The 18,119-nt window shown below is 46.0% G+C and overlaps 1 protein-coding gene across 6 annotated transcripts in view; it reads left to right on the top strand.

Annotated features, from left to right (window-relative positions):
* The window catches only part of TEAD1 (TEA domain transcription factor 1), a 160,717-nt gene that overhangs the window by 110,334 nt on the left and 32,264 nt on the right, over positions 1-18,119 (top strand). For 3 of the 6 annotated variants that reach the window (XM_050974797.1, XM_050974799.1, XM_050974798.1), the window contains 3 exons: positions 5,910-5,974; positions 8,678-8,740; positions 8,829-8,891. In XM_050974797.1, coding sequence (XP_050830754.1) covers positions 5,910-5,974; positions 8,678-8,740; positions 8,829-8,891 — 191 coding nt within the window. Of the gene's footprint in view, positions 1-5,909; positions 5,975-8,677; positions 8,741-8,828; positions 8,892-17,608; positions 17,621-18,119 lie in introns of all 6 variants that reach the window. The other 3 variants (XM_050974800.1, XM_050974802.1, XM_050974801.1) reach the window with 3 other exon arrangements.

Consider the following 18,119-nt stretch of genomic DNA (forward strand, 5'->3'; position numbering starts at 1 on the left):
ATTTCTATTAACCACCTGCCTCAGAGTAGGTTATTTCCTCTTATCTCCGCTATCCCCTTGGAAATGTAGAGCTGCTTTTTCCTCCTCTTTTTTTTTTTTTTTTTTTTTTTTTTTTCTGTGAGCAGCCATCCGAAAGCTCGCATATGCACATTTAAATAGTTGTATCTCTGACTCTTTTTAGTGGGGCTGTACCTCTTTCAAAATTCGAGTTTAGCATACCACACAGGAAAGAACACAAGCTTGCCAACTCCCGCTGAGCGTTTTTTCAAGCCTGTGAAAAGAATGAATTATTCAGCAGTAAGCATGCTTACAGCTGGCCATTTGGGAGCTTTGATGTGCGAATCAGGCGGTTGCATGAATGCCCTTATTGTCATGTTATGTGTACACAGTGTGTGAATTATTGAAAATAGTGAGGCCTGAGCCTCATCTGGTAGAGATTACAGTGCAGGCATGCTGGGTGAAGGTCTGTAATTGAAAATCCCCAGATGCTGTTTGTTTGGCCTCTGTCACGTGGCCCTTCTGCAGAAGGCCTGGCTGAACAAAATGCTGCTGGCCTGGGAAGCGGGGCCCAGCCCCCTCGGCCCGGCCCAGTGTGCCCGCCACTTAAACACCTGCCCATAATATTTTTAAAAGCTTAAATTAGATTTGCCTATAACGTTTAAATAGAGGATGCCTTACTTAGAGGTTTAAACTGCTTAGCCAGTTGTTGACTCGCAGAGCTCTTTTATCTACAAGAGGCTTTTTGTTAGCCCGGGTAGCCGTGAGGCGCCTTCGGGAAGCGGCGCTGCCGAATTTGAGGCGAGGTCTCCCAGAGCCGGATGTTCCACCGGCAAAACAGAGCAGGAAACTGCTGGGGCCGAGCGCCATGAGGAGCAGCTTTGCCCCCACAGGCTGTGAGCCCTGCTGCCCAAGGGCCCCGTGCCCGCTTTCTGCTGGGGAAGGGGTCAAAGCGGCACATCCCCGCTGAAGGTGTCCGTGCCTGCGCTGGGCCCTGCATCCAGCTCCTGCTCCCAGCCAGACAAAGAGCTGGGTGCTGTCCCAGCAGAGCACTCACAGCTGCTCCCTCATGGAGCAGCTCTCCAAATCTGGCCAGAGAGCCAGATTTGGAGAGCCCCAGCAGCTCTCCAAATCTGGCCCCAGGCACATGGGCAGCGCTGTGCTGGGGGAGCGCTCGGCAGGCCAGGCCGAGCAGTGGAGATGACCAAAACTGGCTGAACAAGCCTTTGTTACGGTGTAAGCATGGCTGTGAGAATGATTGGGGAGATGAAATTGTGCTGGTCTGTCCCCAGACTTCTCAGTCAGGATGGGAAATACCTGCTGTGAGCCACAGTCTTGTCACATTTGAAGAGATTCATCCTGTTTCATTATCTGAAAAAAACAGGCTTTTCTGCTCAGTCGTAACTTGAATTATGTGGCTGAGTATGAAAACTTTTTAAAATTAGCTGTTCATTTTCAAGTTGCTAGCTGGCTTTATTTCCCACACTTGCCTATTTTTATCCCATTTGGATAGTGCCTATTACTGGGAGCTGGGAGGGCAGAGGTTTAATTTGTGTCATTAATGTTCTAAATAAAGGCGCCCGCCGGCCTCACGGCTGCTCAGGGACGTGATGCACCCGCTCCCTGCCTTTGAGCACCGATGCCCGTGGCCAGGACACAGGAAAGGGACACGGTGTGGCCAGGAGCACGTCCACAGCTGGTGCAGGAGCTGGTGGAGCTGCCTGTGGTGCTGTGGAGGCTCCCTGCAGTGGTGCTGCTGCTGTTTCTGACCCATGAAGGGGATGCCAGTGACGCCTGCCTCGGGCAGGGCTGGATTTTCACCTTCAGGGCCTTGCTGGTGCTGGGTGAGGGGGGACAAACACACCACTGCCATCAAGGGCGAAGGCAGGAGCCTGACATAGACCTTTGTGGGGGCTGATGCTTGGCTGCCTTGGGCTGTTCTTGGAGACAGCGTTGGTGGGGGAGGCTCCCTGCACAAGGGCCCTCTGTTAGAGCAACAACTGCCTCCCCCGGGCAGGGGCGGCAGAGCCGTCCCACTCTGCAGCTGCTCCTGCTTGTTTGGAGCCAGAGGAGCAGAAGTGCCAGCTCTGCTGCCTGAGAGGTGTCCAGGATCACCAGGCACTCCCTGCTGAGGTGCTCAGGGATGGGGCAGTGGATTGGGAAGGTGGAGGGAGCCTGTGTGCCAAGGCTTGGCTGGAGCAGGGCTGCCCTGGGGACTCGGCCGTGCCCTTGGAGGGGCCACAGTGGAGCTTTGAGAGCTTTGGCTGTCCACAGAGCCTCACAGCTTTTCAGCATCTGCACTGTTTTCTAGCTGAGCTCGCTTTTTACTCCATGCCATGATTAAAAAAGATGTTCCTTTGCACAAAATGCCTCTTCCTCAGCATCAGTGTGGGGAGAATTATAGATAGCAATTGCACTGGTGACACAGAAGGACATGACAGATAAAGCCTGAATTAACAGGGAAAAAGCAAACTCTAAGAAGCAGCCTATGTAAAATATTTGTTCTGGTCCTCTCTTGATCTTTTCAAGATCCTTGGAAAAGATTCCTGTGCTGTGAAGATGTTTTATCTAACCAGGCACCTCCCCGTGCCTCTCTTTGATACCTGAACCAAAACATTCAAAGTAGGAGACTGTCACAGCAAATGACAGGAAAAAAGAGCTGAAAATTTACAGTTCATAAATCTGACCTCTTCTCTTCTGCCGGGCAATTTCCCAGATCTATATGACAAGGAGACAGAGGGAGGGTGTGTATGGAAAGTATTTCCACAGTTGAGCTCTTCTAGAGAAAACAGATCTATTTATTAATGAGCATTTTTCACCCTAAGGTTTCTAATGGCCAGTTAAAGAAGTTACATGACCCTCTTTTTGTTTCAGACTCTTCTCATTCCCAAGAACAGGAAAGGGTGTATTTAGGATTGTTAAGCTTTCCTTTCTTTAAAATCCTCTTTGATTTGATCTCCAGTTGATCTGGAGATAAGATCATTTCTGCCCCTATCTGTCAGAGCTGGTAAAGAAGAGCACCAGGGTTTGGTAGATAACATTATGGCTGTAAACTTTTAGTTGGGGGCATCTATCTTGTTTACATCAGTCAGTGCTTCTGTTTGTGTTTATGGCTTTTGGTAGCCCAAGAAGGAATTTATGTCTTTTCAGATTGCTGTGGCCAGGGAGAAGGTATTTAGTGAGCCTTCAGTATCTCCTGCTCTGGCTAAACCTGATGCATGTGTCTTTGCTGTGTTGAAAACATGATGGTAAGGAAAACATGTCTTGGGCTTTTACCTCTGCCACTTTTTATGGCTTCTTGTGGAGTTCCTCCTTCCTGCAAGTTAAGGCAAATTATTCCACCCTGTTGAATCTTCTGGAGTTAGGCTCTGGGTAGCCTTCAGCTTAAGGGAAGCAGTCACTTGCCAGAACTGCAGTCCTGTTAGTCATAGCGCTGGCCAGCCAGATAATGGCTACAAAAACCCCCTGTGAGTATTTCATGGGTGGACTGGGGCTCAACCAGAGACAGCACTCAAATAATACAGTCTAGACTTTCAGGGCTTGGTGTTTTTAATAAAGATGCTTTTTCCTGTCAAATGGCTGCCTGGGAACCTGGGCTCTCCTTTAAAAGTAGCTTTTTAGCTCTCTTGTCTGGGAGGAGAGCTGTGAAACCTCAGCTGTGGCCAGGGACTGCATAGGGCTGCCTTAAGGGGCAGGAGTGGCCATTGCTGGAGTGACCTGTGCTGTGCCCAGGTATTTGAAACATCTGCAGCACAGGCAGAGGGACAAGAGATGGCATGGCATCCTTTACATCACCTTATAGCATCCCTGACCTGGCACAGTCACCTGCTGCTGATCACAACAACCTTACAATATTGTTGCACCAAAAAAAGCCCATTTTGGGTATTAATGTGTGCACGTACTTAAACATGTGCACAGCAGGTACTTTCTGGAGGGGGGGCATTCCCCAATTAAATCAAAATGTGCATGTAGAAAAAGGAAAATGCCCATATTACCTATCACACTGGTGACTGCAGGGATGTGGTGATCTCATCTCACCAGGCCACAGAGGGCTGCCCTTGCAGGCTTCTCTTTGGGTTACGAGAAAGAGCACGAGGCCAGGGAGACACAGAGGTGGAGCATGCCCTGCTTTCACCCCATGAACACAAAGGCACATGCTCACTTCAAATGGCAAGTGTTTTGTGAGCACAACGGGCTGCAGAGCTCCTGTTCAGCCTAAAGACAAGGCCTTTGCATGAAATTAGGTAACTACCTGCTCCTCTGTTTGCATACGGAAATCCCTCATTTGTGTGCAGAAATGTGGCTGGTTTGTGTAACTGTTTGCTCACGCAAAATTTACCTCTTGTAGTTTGTCCTGAAGAGACCTGCTGGAGAGCTACAAACCAGTGGCATGTTGTGGGAAACGTGGCACACAGTCCAGACCAAAACAAAAACACAGCTCTGCTCTGAGTTGGTATTTCATGTTCTGGTACCCATTTAGCAAACATGAAAGAGACAGGAGCCGTGAGGCATTTGATACAATAAGGCTCATGGGGGGAGACAGAAGAAAAAGTCTAGTTTGACTAAATGTGTTCAATCTTTCAGTCACAAAATACACTTCAAACATATGCAGGCTACTTCAAAACTTCCCCGTCTCTCCCCCACAATATCAAAGCTGTAAGGGTTTGAAGCCCTGGCTGATAAAATAATTTTCTGCATTCCCCAGCTATGTACTCATACACTTCAAAATAGCTTGGTGGGTGACAAGTTATTTTCTTAACCTCCCCATTTTCAGCTCACTGCTAAATCAGTTTTCTCATTTTCTACACACGGGCTGCTTTTCCCTCGTGCTGAATGCAAATAGCTCTGTAACTTAGAACTTGTTGAACAAGTATATTTAAGTTATTACAACCCATAGAGAAGAAACATAATATGCAGTGAAAATAAACAGGACACCACATAAAACTCGTGTTATCTTCCATGTCAGCAATACTTGGGAAGGAAATTATTTGGACAGAAAATGTTAGTTTGCATTAGGTAGCATAATGTGTGACTGAAGAAGAGTCAAATAACCATTTTAGAGACTTGGAAGTATTTCACATTTCCAAGAGAAAGAGAGCTCTGAATAACAAACCACCGTGTTCGTGGGCCCTGCTCCCACAGGAGCATCAGCACTGCAGGGCAGCCACGCTTGCGAGTTATTGATTGATAACCTGCTGGACTGGGACAGTGATTTCCATCTCTGGGGGAGGCTTTCTGGCAGGAAGGACAGGTTTTGCTGTCCTCCTTGCAGAATTAAAACTTGGAGAGGAGCTGGCACAGTGAGTGATTGGCACTTAGGCTCAGGTAGCACACGGCCTTCTCAAGAGCAGCCACTCCTCCCCATGGGGCTCCAGGGGGACAAAAAACACCTGGAGCAGTTGGAAGCAAAACCAGAGGAGCCCAGACCTTGTGTCAGCCCCAGGATGGGAGATTCTGCAGTGAGAGATCATGCTGGCACTGCTGCTGGCCAAGGAGATGCCTCTCTGCCTGTAAAGGGCTGCAGGACATGGGTGGGCAGACACTGAACTCATGGTGCCCTGCACAGCTCCTGTGGCACGTGGAAAGATGGGAGAGAAGTACTGGTGAACAATGAGAAATACTGGCAAGTGTAAGGAAGAGAAAGGAGATGGAAGGAGAAGGAGAAGTACTGGTGAACATTGAGAAATACTGGCAAATGTAAGGAAGAGAAAGGAGATGGAAGGAGAAAAAGATGGGAGAGAAGTACTGGTGAGCAATGAGAAATACTGGGAGATTGCAAAGAAAAGTGGAGTACGTGCAAGATAACAAACCTGATATGCATGGAGCTCAAATGTGTGTTCAAATGTGGTTTTTGATGGGGTTTCTGGCTGTCATGCTGCTTGTCCCTTACCATGAATTTCTCTTTGTTTCAGGTAGGAATGAATTGATAGCCAGATACATCAAACTTAGGACAGGGAAGACACGGACCAGGAAGCAGGTAAAATAACCCAGTGGGGAAGTATGCATGTCAATGAATGACAAAACCTGGCATTTTTGGCTGCAGTGGCTGTCTGTGCTTCAGCTCTGATGGGATGATGTATTGACTTCACTGTTCAGATGAAATACATGCTGTTTAGAGAATATTTAAAACTCTGGGGTTTATTTTGTGGTGGTGTGAGGATTCATTTTTTATTAATCTGTCTGTAAATGAAGTTATTATCCCCCCATATTTCATAAAAAAGTTGAAGCAAAACCATAAAGCATGGTGCCTTATTTCTCTGTATAATATTATAGTGTAATTATTATTTTGAGATGGTAAATAATGGAACTTCTTAAAAGTTAAGAGAATTCAGCTGTATAATAGAGATTATGATTCTTGGATATGAGAGGTAAAATATATAAAAATGAACTAATCGTAATCATGCTCTCAGGTTATGGCCTGTAGTTGCTACAGGACATAAAAATAATTTTAAATTTTACCTAAGAGCCTTCAGGCTCCCGGTCTTTGACCATGATAAAATTTCATTCATGTAAGAGTCTGAATAAACCTCAAAAATACTTTAAGTTTGTTTTAGATGATTACCACATAACCATTGATATATCTCATATTACTAAATCCTTTAATTCATAATATTCACAGCAATCAGCAGCCTTGCAGAAAGCACAGTTTGTGTTGTGGTTACTGCACTGTTTAAAAACACCCCACAAAGGCAGAGGGGCCTTGCTTTAGGGTCAGATGTGAGACTCCCCTTGTGGCCCTGCAGGTGTGTGACAAAGGGCAGGCAGAGGCTGGCCCGTGGGCACGCTGTGCATGTCCTTCAGGTCACAGAAAGGTGGCACTGGGTCACACAGAGCAGCCAGCACTCGGGTTTGAAGCTCTTTGGGTGCTGTTTTGTCCTGGGTGGTGTCCCTTGTCAGTCAGGAAGAAAGCATGTGTGCAAGGGATGAAAGAAGCATGGGAAAGGAGGAGAACTGCAGCACGTGGGAAAGGACCAACCCAAGACTGGCACAGAAATCACAAACTAAAGGCAGAGTCCCCAGTTCTGCCCTGCCTTGCCCGTGTGAGCTCCAGGAGCTGGAAGTTCTGCTGGGATCATAAAGTCAGGAGTCAAAATGCAGAGCTTGGGGTTAGATCCTTGGCCAGCATGTACCAAGAAAGCAGGAGGGCTGTGATGTGTGGCAGTGTCTGCCTCCATGCTTGGACATCCCTCTGTAGTGAGGCATAAATCACTTTAAACTGACTGCTTACAAGAGTTGGTTTGTGGCTACTCTGGAGTTTTAACCAAGTGATTAAATGTTACAGTTGTTCTTCTTGTATAACCTTTAACACCACTAATATTCGACTGAAAGCAAAACAAATGAACCTGTGTGAAAACTCAGTCTAGGTGTTTGACTGCAAAATTGCTCAGTAAGCAGCTGTATAACTCTGAATTACTGCAAAACTGGTTCCTGAGCTGCTTCTCGAAGGTGGCCTTCAGGGACTGCACTCATTGATGCATCATGGTTTGCTTCCCTACTAAAATACAGGCTTTTTGGCACTATTGTCACAGAACAGTCTTACAGAGGAGGAAATCATTGTTTCTCCTTTTCTTTTGCTTTGTTCTTTCCCAGACAGGAATTGTAACTAATGTAGGAAAAATGTGCACCACCTGATATGGTATGTCCGGGGTCAGACGAGAATCAGAGATTTCCCTTTAGTGGTTTTTGCCATCACTTCACGTTTTAAACCTTCACACAGAAGGATGAAGGATGCTGAGTGCTACCAAGTGTTGCTGGGCAGCATCATTAAACCCTCATCAACAACAGCATGGATTTGAGTATGTCACTCAAAATCATACTCAAATATGTAAACAGGAATGTGAATTTGGGCCCAGACCCGTCACAGCACAGACAGCAACATCTGACCAGTAGCTGCTGTAGTGTAGGACTGGGTCTGCACAAATTTCTGTGAACAACACAGCCCTGGGCCAGACCTGGGCATCACTCAAGCTGATGATGTCAAGTTGCTGGTCCCCAGTTACACAAATGTTTTGTGGGCAGACTTGATGCTGAGATTACCAAGGAAACCAGCAGGGGTTCAGGACCTGTGTTGTGCCAGTATTTAATCATTTGAGCCAGAATTTAAAGCATTTCAGTGGTCTCAAAATGCAGCCCAAATCTCCTCACTGGAGCCGCAGAGCACAATAAATAATGGATAAAATTTCTTGGTGCCAAGCTGCATCTCCAGCCTAGTGGCAAATGGTCAGAGTGGGCATCTGCATCCCCAGCAGATGGGGTGGAAATCCTTTGGGCTCCCCACATGAGAGCTCAGGGCCTGGGCATGGATGGTACCAAAGCACGTGGGCTGCTGCGTCCAGCTGTGAACTGTGTCTTCTATCTTGTAGCTGAATGCACAACCTGGTGGGTTACACTTTTTTTTTTCCTTTCTCTTTTTTTTTTCATTTCCTTAATCAAGTCACTGCAGTGACTTGACCTGTATTGTTAAGCCTTGGTGCTAAGAGCTTGATATCTGGCTGGGAATGTGGTATCTTTAACAGCAGAGCTTACTGAAGGTGCAAATAACTTCTCCCCTCAGAAAAGTTTTTTTTTTTTACTTTTTTTTTTTTTTTAAAGGAAAAAATAGACATTTAAAATTTGATTTGCTTTTTGTTTTTCTTTTGTTTGTTGTTTTTTTTTTCCCCTATAAACCTGAACAATGTAGGTGTCTAGTCACATACAGGTCTTAGCAAGAAAGAAAGTTCGAGAAATTCAAGCCGCCATTAAGGTACGTTTGGCTTGCCCAGTTGTAGGGGGCTTTTCATCTCCATGGTTACAGGCTTTTCCTTTGTTTCCTCCCTTCCCCTACCCTGCAGGTGTCTAGTCACATTCAGGTTCTTGCCAGAAGGAAATCTCGTGATTTTCATTCCAAGCTGAAGGTATGCGCTTTTCTGCTTTTGGGCTTGTGGTTGCTATGCCTGTCCCTTCCTCCTCCCCGCGGTGATGGGCGAGCGCTGGGGCTGCTGTGCCTGTAACCTCCTTCTCCTGCATGTGGGAGCTCTCTGAGTTTCTTTGTGTTTAATCCCCGGGTTCTGCACTAGCATCCACATTAAAAACGTTGTCTTAACACTGTCCAAATGCCAAGTGAACTCCTCTTTGTAACAGCTCAGCACCTAAACCTCGTTTTTAACCCCTTAGTCCATTTTTTTGTTTTGCTTTTTAACAGTCGAGTCCTAGCAGTGTATTTAAGTGCACAGGGGTTTTGCATAGTTGTGTAGATGCTTTTTATCTTTTTTTTTTTTTTTTTTTTTTGCTTTTTCCAGAGGAGTACTTGGGGTAATTGTTTTCCATTCCCAAATGTTTTTTGTCCGTGCTTCTGAACTGTTATCAAGAATACTTAAACCAGATCATTTATTCCAAGTGCCAGAGAGCACAGCTTATCCAGATTGCTCTGTGGTGTTTCTAGACTACAAACTAGTATCACCTCAAGTCACACACTGTTTACAAGATTCCCTGAAATTTAATTTTTTTTTAAAGTAAATTATTGACATTTAATCTTTGGAAACGCTCAGTCAGAGTCCTGTTCAGGGAATATTAAGTATGTTTGCTTAATCTGACATGATGAATTGTACATGTCCCTGTTTTCTCTGCCTTCCATAAAATATATTCTAAGGCTGAAAAGAACCTCTTGGAAATGCTTAATAGAGGTTCCTTGGACTGCTTGTTTTTCCAAGTTTTTCAGCAGAGATCTTGAGATTTTTTGGGGTTTTCTTCCCACACCATTTAAAAGTGGAAGAGGGAGTTTTGCAGTTTTTTTCCTGTCAATTTTTTTTAAATAAAAAGTGAAGGAACTTGTAAATCTTTTACTTCCCTCTTTTTTTTTTTCCTCTCCTTTTAATGTGAGTGGATTTTTTTTTTTCTTCACCCAGTTATGAGAACAAATCCCGTTTTTGTCCTAGCTGGAAAGCAAAACGTTTCGGGCAGTGCTTTGCCGGCCCTGAGCGGTGAGCGCTGCGGATGCTCACCCCCATCCTGGAACTGCAGAGTAGGAATAACAGCCTGCCTTTGTAACAGGCCTCCCTGACAGCAGCACTGGGTTTTTCATGGGCAGCATGCTGGCAAGCTTGTCTGGCTGTTGGTGGCTGGCTTTTTAGCTGCACTGGCTGAGCAGTTGGGGTTCGTAAAGAACGACTAAGACAACTTAAACGTACTGCTTCTTAACCCAGGGTGCAATAATACAGAGACATGTAGCATTTTAAGCTCAAATTGTCAAGCCTTGATGCCTAAAATTAAGTATGTAAGTAGGTGGCCTTACTTTCAGAGGTGCTCAGCACCAGCAGCTCCTGAAGTTTTAGAGGACTGGTGAAAGCTCAGGGCTGCAAAAATCAGGAAGCCCACGTAGGTACCAAATGCAGGCCTAGGAGTCAAACACAATTATTGGATTTACTGCTCTAAAATGTTTCCCTTTCTGAATGCCCAGAATACCTTAAAATGTGAAGACACTTACAAAGCATTAAAAAAACATTTTAAAGTACTGCACCTGCTGTACTTTTATTGAAGCTTTCCAAAGAACAGAGAGGTAGGCAATTCTTAAGAATATTTCATCTAGTCTAGATGGCATTTTCAGTAAATAGAGATCTGGGAGGAAATTTCATTTTAAGGAGTCGCCTGAAGAAGGGAAGATCTGTTTGGACAACGAGATATTTTGTAAGAGCTTCATGCCTTGTTGCCCTTTTCCCACCTGCCCATGGGCTGCAGCTCCCCCAGTGCTGGGTGGAAAGCAGAGCAGCTGCCATGTCACTGCTAGGAACTGATGGCCTTGGGAAGATGCCCCAGGGGCATTTGCTTCACCTCTCTGCCACACCACGGTGGGGACAGAATGCACACAGGTGGCAGAGCTTGGCTGGCCCCTGTCCTTGCTGACAAAAGCCACCCCAGCCCTCCCCCAGTGGGGCTGACTGGCCCATGGGTGCCGAGCTGCTCATCCTAGCCCTGCTGCTGAGTGTCCATGCTGCCCATGGGATGAGCTCCCTCGGAGCCCTGACCCCTCCCCAGCTACTCCTGCCCAGCCCCAGCCCAAGGAGTGCCCAGGCAGGGGGAAGGAGCCAGGCCCTCCCCACCTCCCTCTTCTCAGCCTTGCCAGCGTTGGTCCCAGTGAACAGGAGCCATGGCATGACACCTGCCCCCTTGCACTGGTCCCTCCTGGAGAGGGGACAGCCTCCCACAGGCCTTGTCCTCCCCACAGGGAAGAGGTGAAGCTTTGATGTAGGAAGGTGCCACAAGGGAGCTGCCTCAGGAAGAAGAGAGCTTTGGTTCCTCTTGCCTGCTGCAATTGCTCCCTGGAGGTGGAAGAAGATGCTGGTTTTGAACCTGAGGTGGAACTTTGCTTCTTCGGACATTTTGTTAGTGCTACTGCCCCTTTTTCCTATTATTTCTGTGTTGAACCATCTGTGTGGCCCACTGTCACTCAGGATCACCTGGAATCATGGACTGTTTAGGATTGAAAGGGACCTCTGGAGATCATTTAGACCAACTTCCCCCCTGCCAAAGCAGTTTGCAGAGGACTTCAGAAGCTGCCTGAGAAGAACATCACTGGTGCAAATGGAAGACAAGGTGGATACACTCCAGCACCTCTGAGTGCTCATTGTTCAACGGGGACCGATTTTGGTAGCAGCCTGAAGAGCCCCATAAATGTCCTTGGAAAGATGACAGGCTCTTGCTGTCCTGGCGTGGCTGCTGTCTGCATTCCCTGGTGAAAGGGTGACCAAGGAGAAGATTAAATGCACAGTTTTTTACACCTGTGATTTTTTATGCAAGCACATGCTGACAGGACAAGAAGGAATGGCTTCAAACTGAAAGAGACTAGGTTTAGATATTAGGAGAAAAGAATTACTGTGAGGGTGGTGAGGCTCTGGAAGAGGTTGCCCAGAGAAGCTGTGGGTGCCTTAGCCCTGGCAGTCTTCAAGGCCAGGCTGGATGGTGCTTGAAGCCACCTGGTCTAGTGGGAGGTGACCTTTTAAAAAACTCCCACTAGCAGTGGGTTTGGAGCTAGATGAATTTTCAGGTCCCTTCCAACCCAAACCATTCTATGATTCTGTGCTTCCCACCCAGGCCAGCTCACTCACCCTTTTAATAGTGAGCTGCCACTTGTGAAACCTATGATTGGCATTCAGGGAAGCAGTTACTACTTAAAAAAAATCCCCTATGGATCTGGTGTCAACTTGCTTTTGAGATGTGTCCAATCCAGTCTGTCCCATTGGCCCCTGCTCCTGTCCTCTTAGTTTGACGGAGTTTATACAAATAACCCTTCTCCCCCAAGTAGCTGCTGAGTTTATTTTGTACCTAGAGATCTTACTGTCCTGCCTTGGTCTGAAACCTGCTCTTGGAGAGGACTCAAGCAAATCTTCTTGTGTTAATCTTCTGCAAAAATCCACAAGGATGGCAGGATCCCAGAGCTATCTGCACACATGGCATTGGAAGCTGTCCTAAGAGGCAGCAATCTCACCTGCATGCCATAAACTCTGCTTGGTCCAGCAAAGCTCCTTTTCTTCAATGAGTGCCTGCAGTCACTGAGGATGGATGGAAGGATGGGAGGATGGATCCTCAGCCTGAAAGGACGTGAAGTTTCACCCATAAATGCTATTGCTGCCTTTCAAGACCACCAGTAAAGAATGTCCCCCCAGCCCTTCCAGGGATGTCACACATTTTAATTCTCTTTGCAGCAGGAAAATACGCCTATCTTAGAAATTTTAATCTTAGTATACTGAGGTCATTAGAATCTTCCTGAAGTTAGAGAAATTTAATCTCATGAAAAGGGGAAGAGAGGCTGAGATAAAATTGTCCTTGGAGACAGATCTGAAAGGCGGCTCCTCTTCATGGCATTTCCTCTCAGGCAGGGGCTGGAGGAGGCAAGGCAGAGGTTCTACACTCCAGTGCTGTGCTTCAGTGTCAAATACACCAGTCCCCAGTGTCAGGTCACAGCATTCCCACCTTTGCACGGACAGGGAGCCAAAGTCCCCTCTGTCCATTCAGGACAAAAGACGGATTGGAAGTTGTACATAAACAGAGAGTAAAGGTGTACAGCAGGATGTACACCTATCTTAGGCTTTCATACCAGATTTTCTTCACAGTGCAAGATTAATTAGACAGAGACAAAAAATTAAAATGACACATTAAAATGCCTACAGTTCACATCTATTACTTGTTTTAAATCTATTATTCTGCATTCCGCATTTAGGGATGAAAAGAAAATATTGTTGTCAATTATAAAATGCTAAAGATAGCTCTATACTTTTTTAAATGAACAATGATAAAAGCCTTGAAAAATTCCCTTTGATGTGAATGGAGTCTTCAGCATTTTGAAATACAATAAGATGGATTAATTGCTACTCATTAGGCAGCAAGTTGGGACAGCTTTGAATGCGCATTCTCTTCTTGGCATTAGCTATTGCCTGGCTGAAATAGCCAGCTTTTGTATTTACTCCTGTCTTCTCTAATAATAAGCAAATTGGAGATCAGGGCTAGAAACACTGAAGTGCTCTCTATCTTTTGTCCAGAACAATTGTATATTGTCATGATTTGTTTATCTTTTTTGAGCTACAGCTAATTATTGTAAAGGTTATTTGAATCAATACGAGATCTGAGCAGAAATAACATCTGCAAAATTGCTTATTAGGAAGCTATTTTATGCTAGTGTTACTGTAAGATACATTTTGTGAACAAATTGTTGTTTCTTATGTCTTTTTTTTTTCCTTACATGAAAATTTTTGCATTTTAAATACTGGTACAGGTTTTAGGGCTTCTTGAATTAATACTGCTCTGTTGTGCTTACTTTTCCTCATACTGTCTTAGATTTTTTTACTCCCAAACTCATAGATAACATGGTATTCAAAGCCCCATTTATCATTCCAGGATAACAGTTTTTATTTTTTTGCTTAAGAACTTGTTTGAACTGATTGATTGAATTATTCTTCTGTTTATGTTGGATTAAAAGAAAGTCAAGCACAAATCCTTTTGTGCTTGTCATGTAAAACTCTCGTTTCATGCAGGGCTTTTATAGATATTAAGATTTATAATTGAATGATACTGGGGAATTGTTATTATCTAATTTAACTATGTATTTTGCATTCCAAAATGAATTGTGAAAAGCAAACCTCAAGGGCCTGATTCATTAAAAGTTGTCATCTTCTTGCATTAGATGCTTGGAGCTCACATCTTCCAAAAACAAAGTGTGTGCAACTGCAGCCAGAAGCAGTCAGCTAAAACACAAGACAGATCTTGATCTCCCCTGCAGAGATGATATTTTAGGGATTTAGTGGAACTAGACCAGTTTTCCACTGACTGGACCCTAAACCCACCCTGGTAACATTCATTACTAACTATGCACCACAGTGCAGAAGACTTTTCCAAGAGGAGGGCAAGGCAGGGCTGTGAGTGCAGCCTGTTGCTCTCTGCAGTGTCGTTCCTGGGCAGCAGCAATCCCATCTGAGCTCGTCAATTAAGTGGGGTCAAACCAGGTCAGGGCCAGATGGGACCTATCCAAGGAATACCTTAAGCTCCAGCAGGATTTAATGATCCAGTAGAGGATGCTGTCCCCCCAAGCCTCTGCTGAATCTCAGCACAGGACTGCAGCTTGCTGGGCCAAACTACATCAGTGTAAACCACTGAAAGAAATTATTCCAGCTTTACAAACCAGCACAAGTGAGAGCAAAACCAAACCCTTTCTGTCCTGGACAAGATAGGAAATCAAAATCTTGACTATTTGCAGTCATTAAAAATCCCACAACGTTCCTGTTGTAGAGTAGGGGTGTTAACCCATTTGTCCTGGCCAAATTCCAACCTGGGTAATTACTGTAATCTGCCTGTGTAAATTACCCCTGCCGTTTTAATTGGATATATTCCTTCTCTTGCTGCCTAAAGTGTGATGTAATACCATTGTGTGTTATTAATCAGTTACCAGGTTTCATCCCAGAAGTGATGGGTAGAGAGCCTCATTCCCTCCTGGTTACGAGTGCTCTCTATTACAGCATGAAAAACCCCAACATACACTTGTTTTTAAGTGGCAGACAAGCTGATATCGCAATCTAAATAATCAGCTTTAAAATGTGGCTGTGCCATTTATTTTTTAAGACCATGAAGTCTGCTTGATTTTACAAGCACACAGGCAGCTTGCAGCTCTCCAAGACAGCCTGGAGCTGAAGGTGCTTTTTTGGCGGTGCAACTCAGGACCCCAAAAGTGTCTGTATTTGACTTTGAATTGGATTTCTGTCATGTTTGAATGTAAAGTTTCTTTGGGAAAAGCTGCTCTTTCCGCTGTGCAAAGATTCCTAAGCCTACAAAATGTGAAACTTCCCATTGGAGTGTACTGGCCTGATGTACCAGATCAGATTTGTCACCGGGGGCAACTCTGTGGGGGTTGTTGAAACACCTCAAAACTAGCCCTGTTGCAAGGATTGCCTTTCTGAGCTGTCATTCTAAAGGTTTTTCCCTTTCTCTCCACCCTCCTGAGAGTGTAATCAGCCAAAGAGGATGAGAGGAATGGCCCCACAAAACACAGATCATTCTAGGGCGAAAAGCAGCAGTTGGTGAGAAGGAAGGCTCATACCATTTTGTGTCACAAAAGAAAAAATCTTTTCTCCCTCCAAAAATCCCTGTCACTGTCCCTAAAATGCAGGATCATCAGGTTCACTGCAATGGTGACTAAGAGCTCCCCAGAAGATTTTGAAGTGTAAATCTTCAAAAATTTTTCTTGGTTCATCTGTTAGGGTGGGATTTGCCTGCTGTAACTGTTGCTGGGTGTCCAGGCTCCTATTCTGGTCCTTGGATGGCAATGACATTACAGAAAGTAATGCACTCAGAAGGCAGAAATGAATACAGCTTCTCCTGGAGCTGCACTGACACCAGCAGAGAACTAGCCAGAGACTTTGGAGGGATAAAGGAAGGCAAGGTGAACAATTTCATAGACCTGCCTCAGCTCCCAGGAATGGACTTTAATAGCCCTGACTAAGCTTTTCCTTTTAAATTCTGCTTTAGTTTAGCTCCATCTGATAGTGGATCCAGAAGAGTCTGGCCCCTTGGCAGGGAGACAGGCACACCTTGATGTGGTGGCACAGGCATGGCTGGGGGCAGGCAGGAGGCAGTGCAGAGAGGAGCCTGTAGTGCCCCAGCAGATCTGGAAAATAACAAGGTAGTGACAAAAGCAGCACTCACACAGTTTTGGAGATTGATAGGAGCCAGAGGCACATGTCTGCTGTGTCCTTTGTTTTACACACAGGACTCAGATCCCCTGAATGTTGGGTTTTGGTAAGATCCAGCAGGCTGTGTGAGACTCTCATGGTCTGGCATTTCCAAGCCAGCTCTGCTTACAAAAAAAGAATGGAACAGAGAAATTTGGTAGGGCTAGATCTCCAAATTGCTTCAGGACAACTCACTTTCACCTCTTCATTATGGAGGGTCCTTCTGGCTCTGCAAGAGTGTGGAGGGCTCTGGGGAGCTGCATGAACCTCAGGATTCTGCCACTTCTTAGCACCCAGCTAAACTTCTTTTTAGCCTGCAGACATCCAAAGGCAGCCAGGACAACACACCATGCACAACCCTCCTGTGCACACCCTCCCACCCTGGGGCAGGCAGGGCTAAGAGCCAGGGCTGACCTCCAGCTCTTAACCAGAGAGCTTCTTGTGCTTCTGCTGGAAAGCTGCAAGTTTTGTGAAAGGACTGAGCTGGTCCCTGCACTGAGGGATGTGTCCCCTGAGCACAGGTGAGCCCAGGGTGTTAGAGCTGCTCAGGCAGCTGAGCACAGGGCTGTGCTGCAGGCTGCACAGGGATGGTGCTGAGCAAAGGGCTGTGCTGCAGGCTGCCCAGGGAATGGGGCTGAGCACAGGGATGGTGCTGAGCACAGGGCTGTGCTGCAGGCTCTCACCCTGCAGGCTGCACAGGGAATGGTGCTGAGCACAGGGCTGTGCTGCAGGCTCACACCCTGCAGGCTGCACAGGGATGGTGCTGAGCACAGGGCTGTGCTGCATGCTCTCACCCTGCAGGCTGCACAGGGATGGTGCTGAGCACAGGGCTGTGCTGCAGGCTCACACCCTGCAGGCTGCACAGGGAGTGGTGCTGAGCACTGAGCACAGGGAATGGGGCTGAGCACAGGGCTGTGCTGCAGGCTCTCACCCTGCAGGCTGCACAGGGAATGGGATGAGCACAGGGCTGTCCTGCAGGCTGCACAGGGATGGTGCTGAGCACAGGGCTGTGCTGCAGGCTCACACCCTGCAGGCTGCACAGGGAATGATGCTGGAGCAGCTCCTGCCCCGCTCCACCTGCTGCTCTCCAGGCTGTGTCCCGCAGGGCTTCTTGCACAGCTCAGGGAAACACACTCAGCAACAATCTCTCTCCTTCAGTATCCACAGCTTTCAGACAGGGATCTGGGGGTTGTTTCTCCCCAAGGCTTTGTTAGGGTTTTTTTGTTTTTTTTTTTTTTTAACCTTTTTTTCTCCTCTTTTAATGAATCAGACCCTGGGTGAAAATAATTCATTTGTTTAAAGCTGATATTTAATGTTGAGCAAACTGCTCTTCCTTTGTCTCTTACTATTTTGTTCATATTTTGCTAAGAGTCTGCTATTCTACACAAGCATTTTAATAAACTGTTTGTTGTTGTATCCAGGTAACAAGCATGGTAAGTATTTTGACTAAACCAAGTATTATGTACCTTAGCTGTGCTTGGCAGATTTTTTTGGCTAGCTTTTCCTGTACTTTCAGCCTGTGCTGTTTCTAAAGGAGCTATTCAAAGGAAGAAACTGCTCACCTATAGTACTACTACATACAAGCTTTGGAGGGAGCATATATATGTGCAAAGTCATATATCATACATAAGAGCATGCACCTCTTGCCAGCATGCTTGCTACTTTGCTTGTAAAATAAAAGCAGAAAAAAACCCCAACCAAACCCAAAACATCCTTGCCTAATACTGCTTGTGTTCCTTCATTCTAAGTGACACACCTAAATATTGGGAGTTATTAATCCAGTGCTTCTGGATGAGGAACCCTGCTGTAGCAGCGTGTAACAGTCTGTTGTTTACTCGTCTTCCCTGCCCTAAGACACCCCCCTGGTTAACCCTGTTGCATTAAGTGGCCTTCCCTTTGTGTCCTGTGCCCACCCCTGACTGGCAGTGGCTG

Source organism: Serinus canaria, chromosome 5 (assembly GCF_022539315.1).
Source record: "Serinus canaria isolate serCan28SL12 chromosome 5, serCan2020, whole genome shotgun sequence".
Classification (NCBI taxonomy): domain Eukaryota; kingdom Metazoa; phylum Chordata; class Aves; order Passeriformes; family Fringillidae; genus Serinus; species Serinus canaria.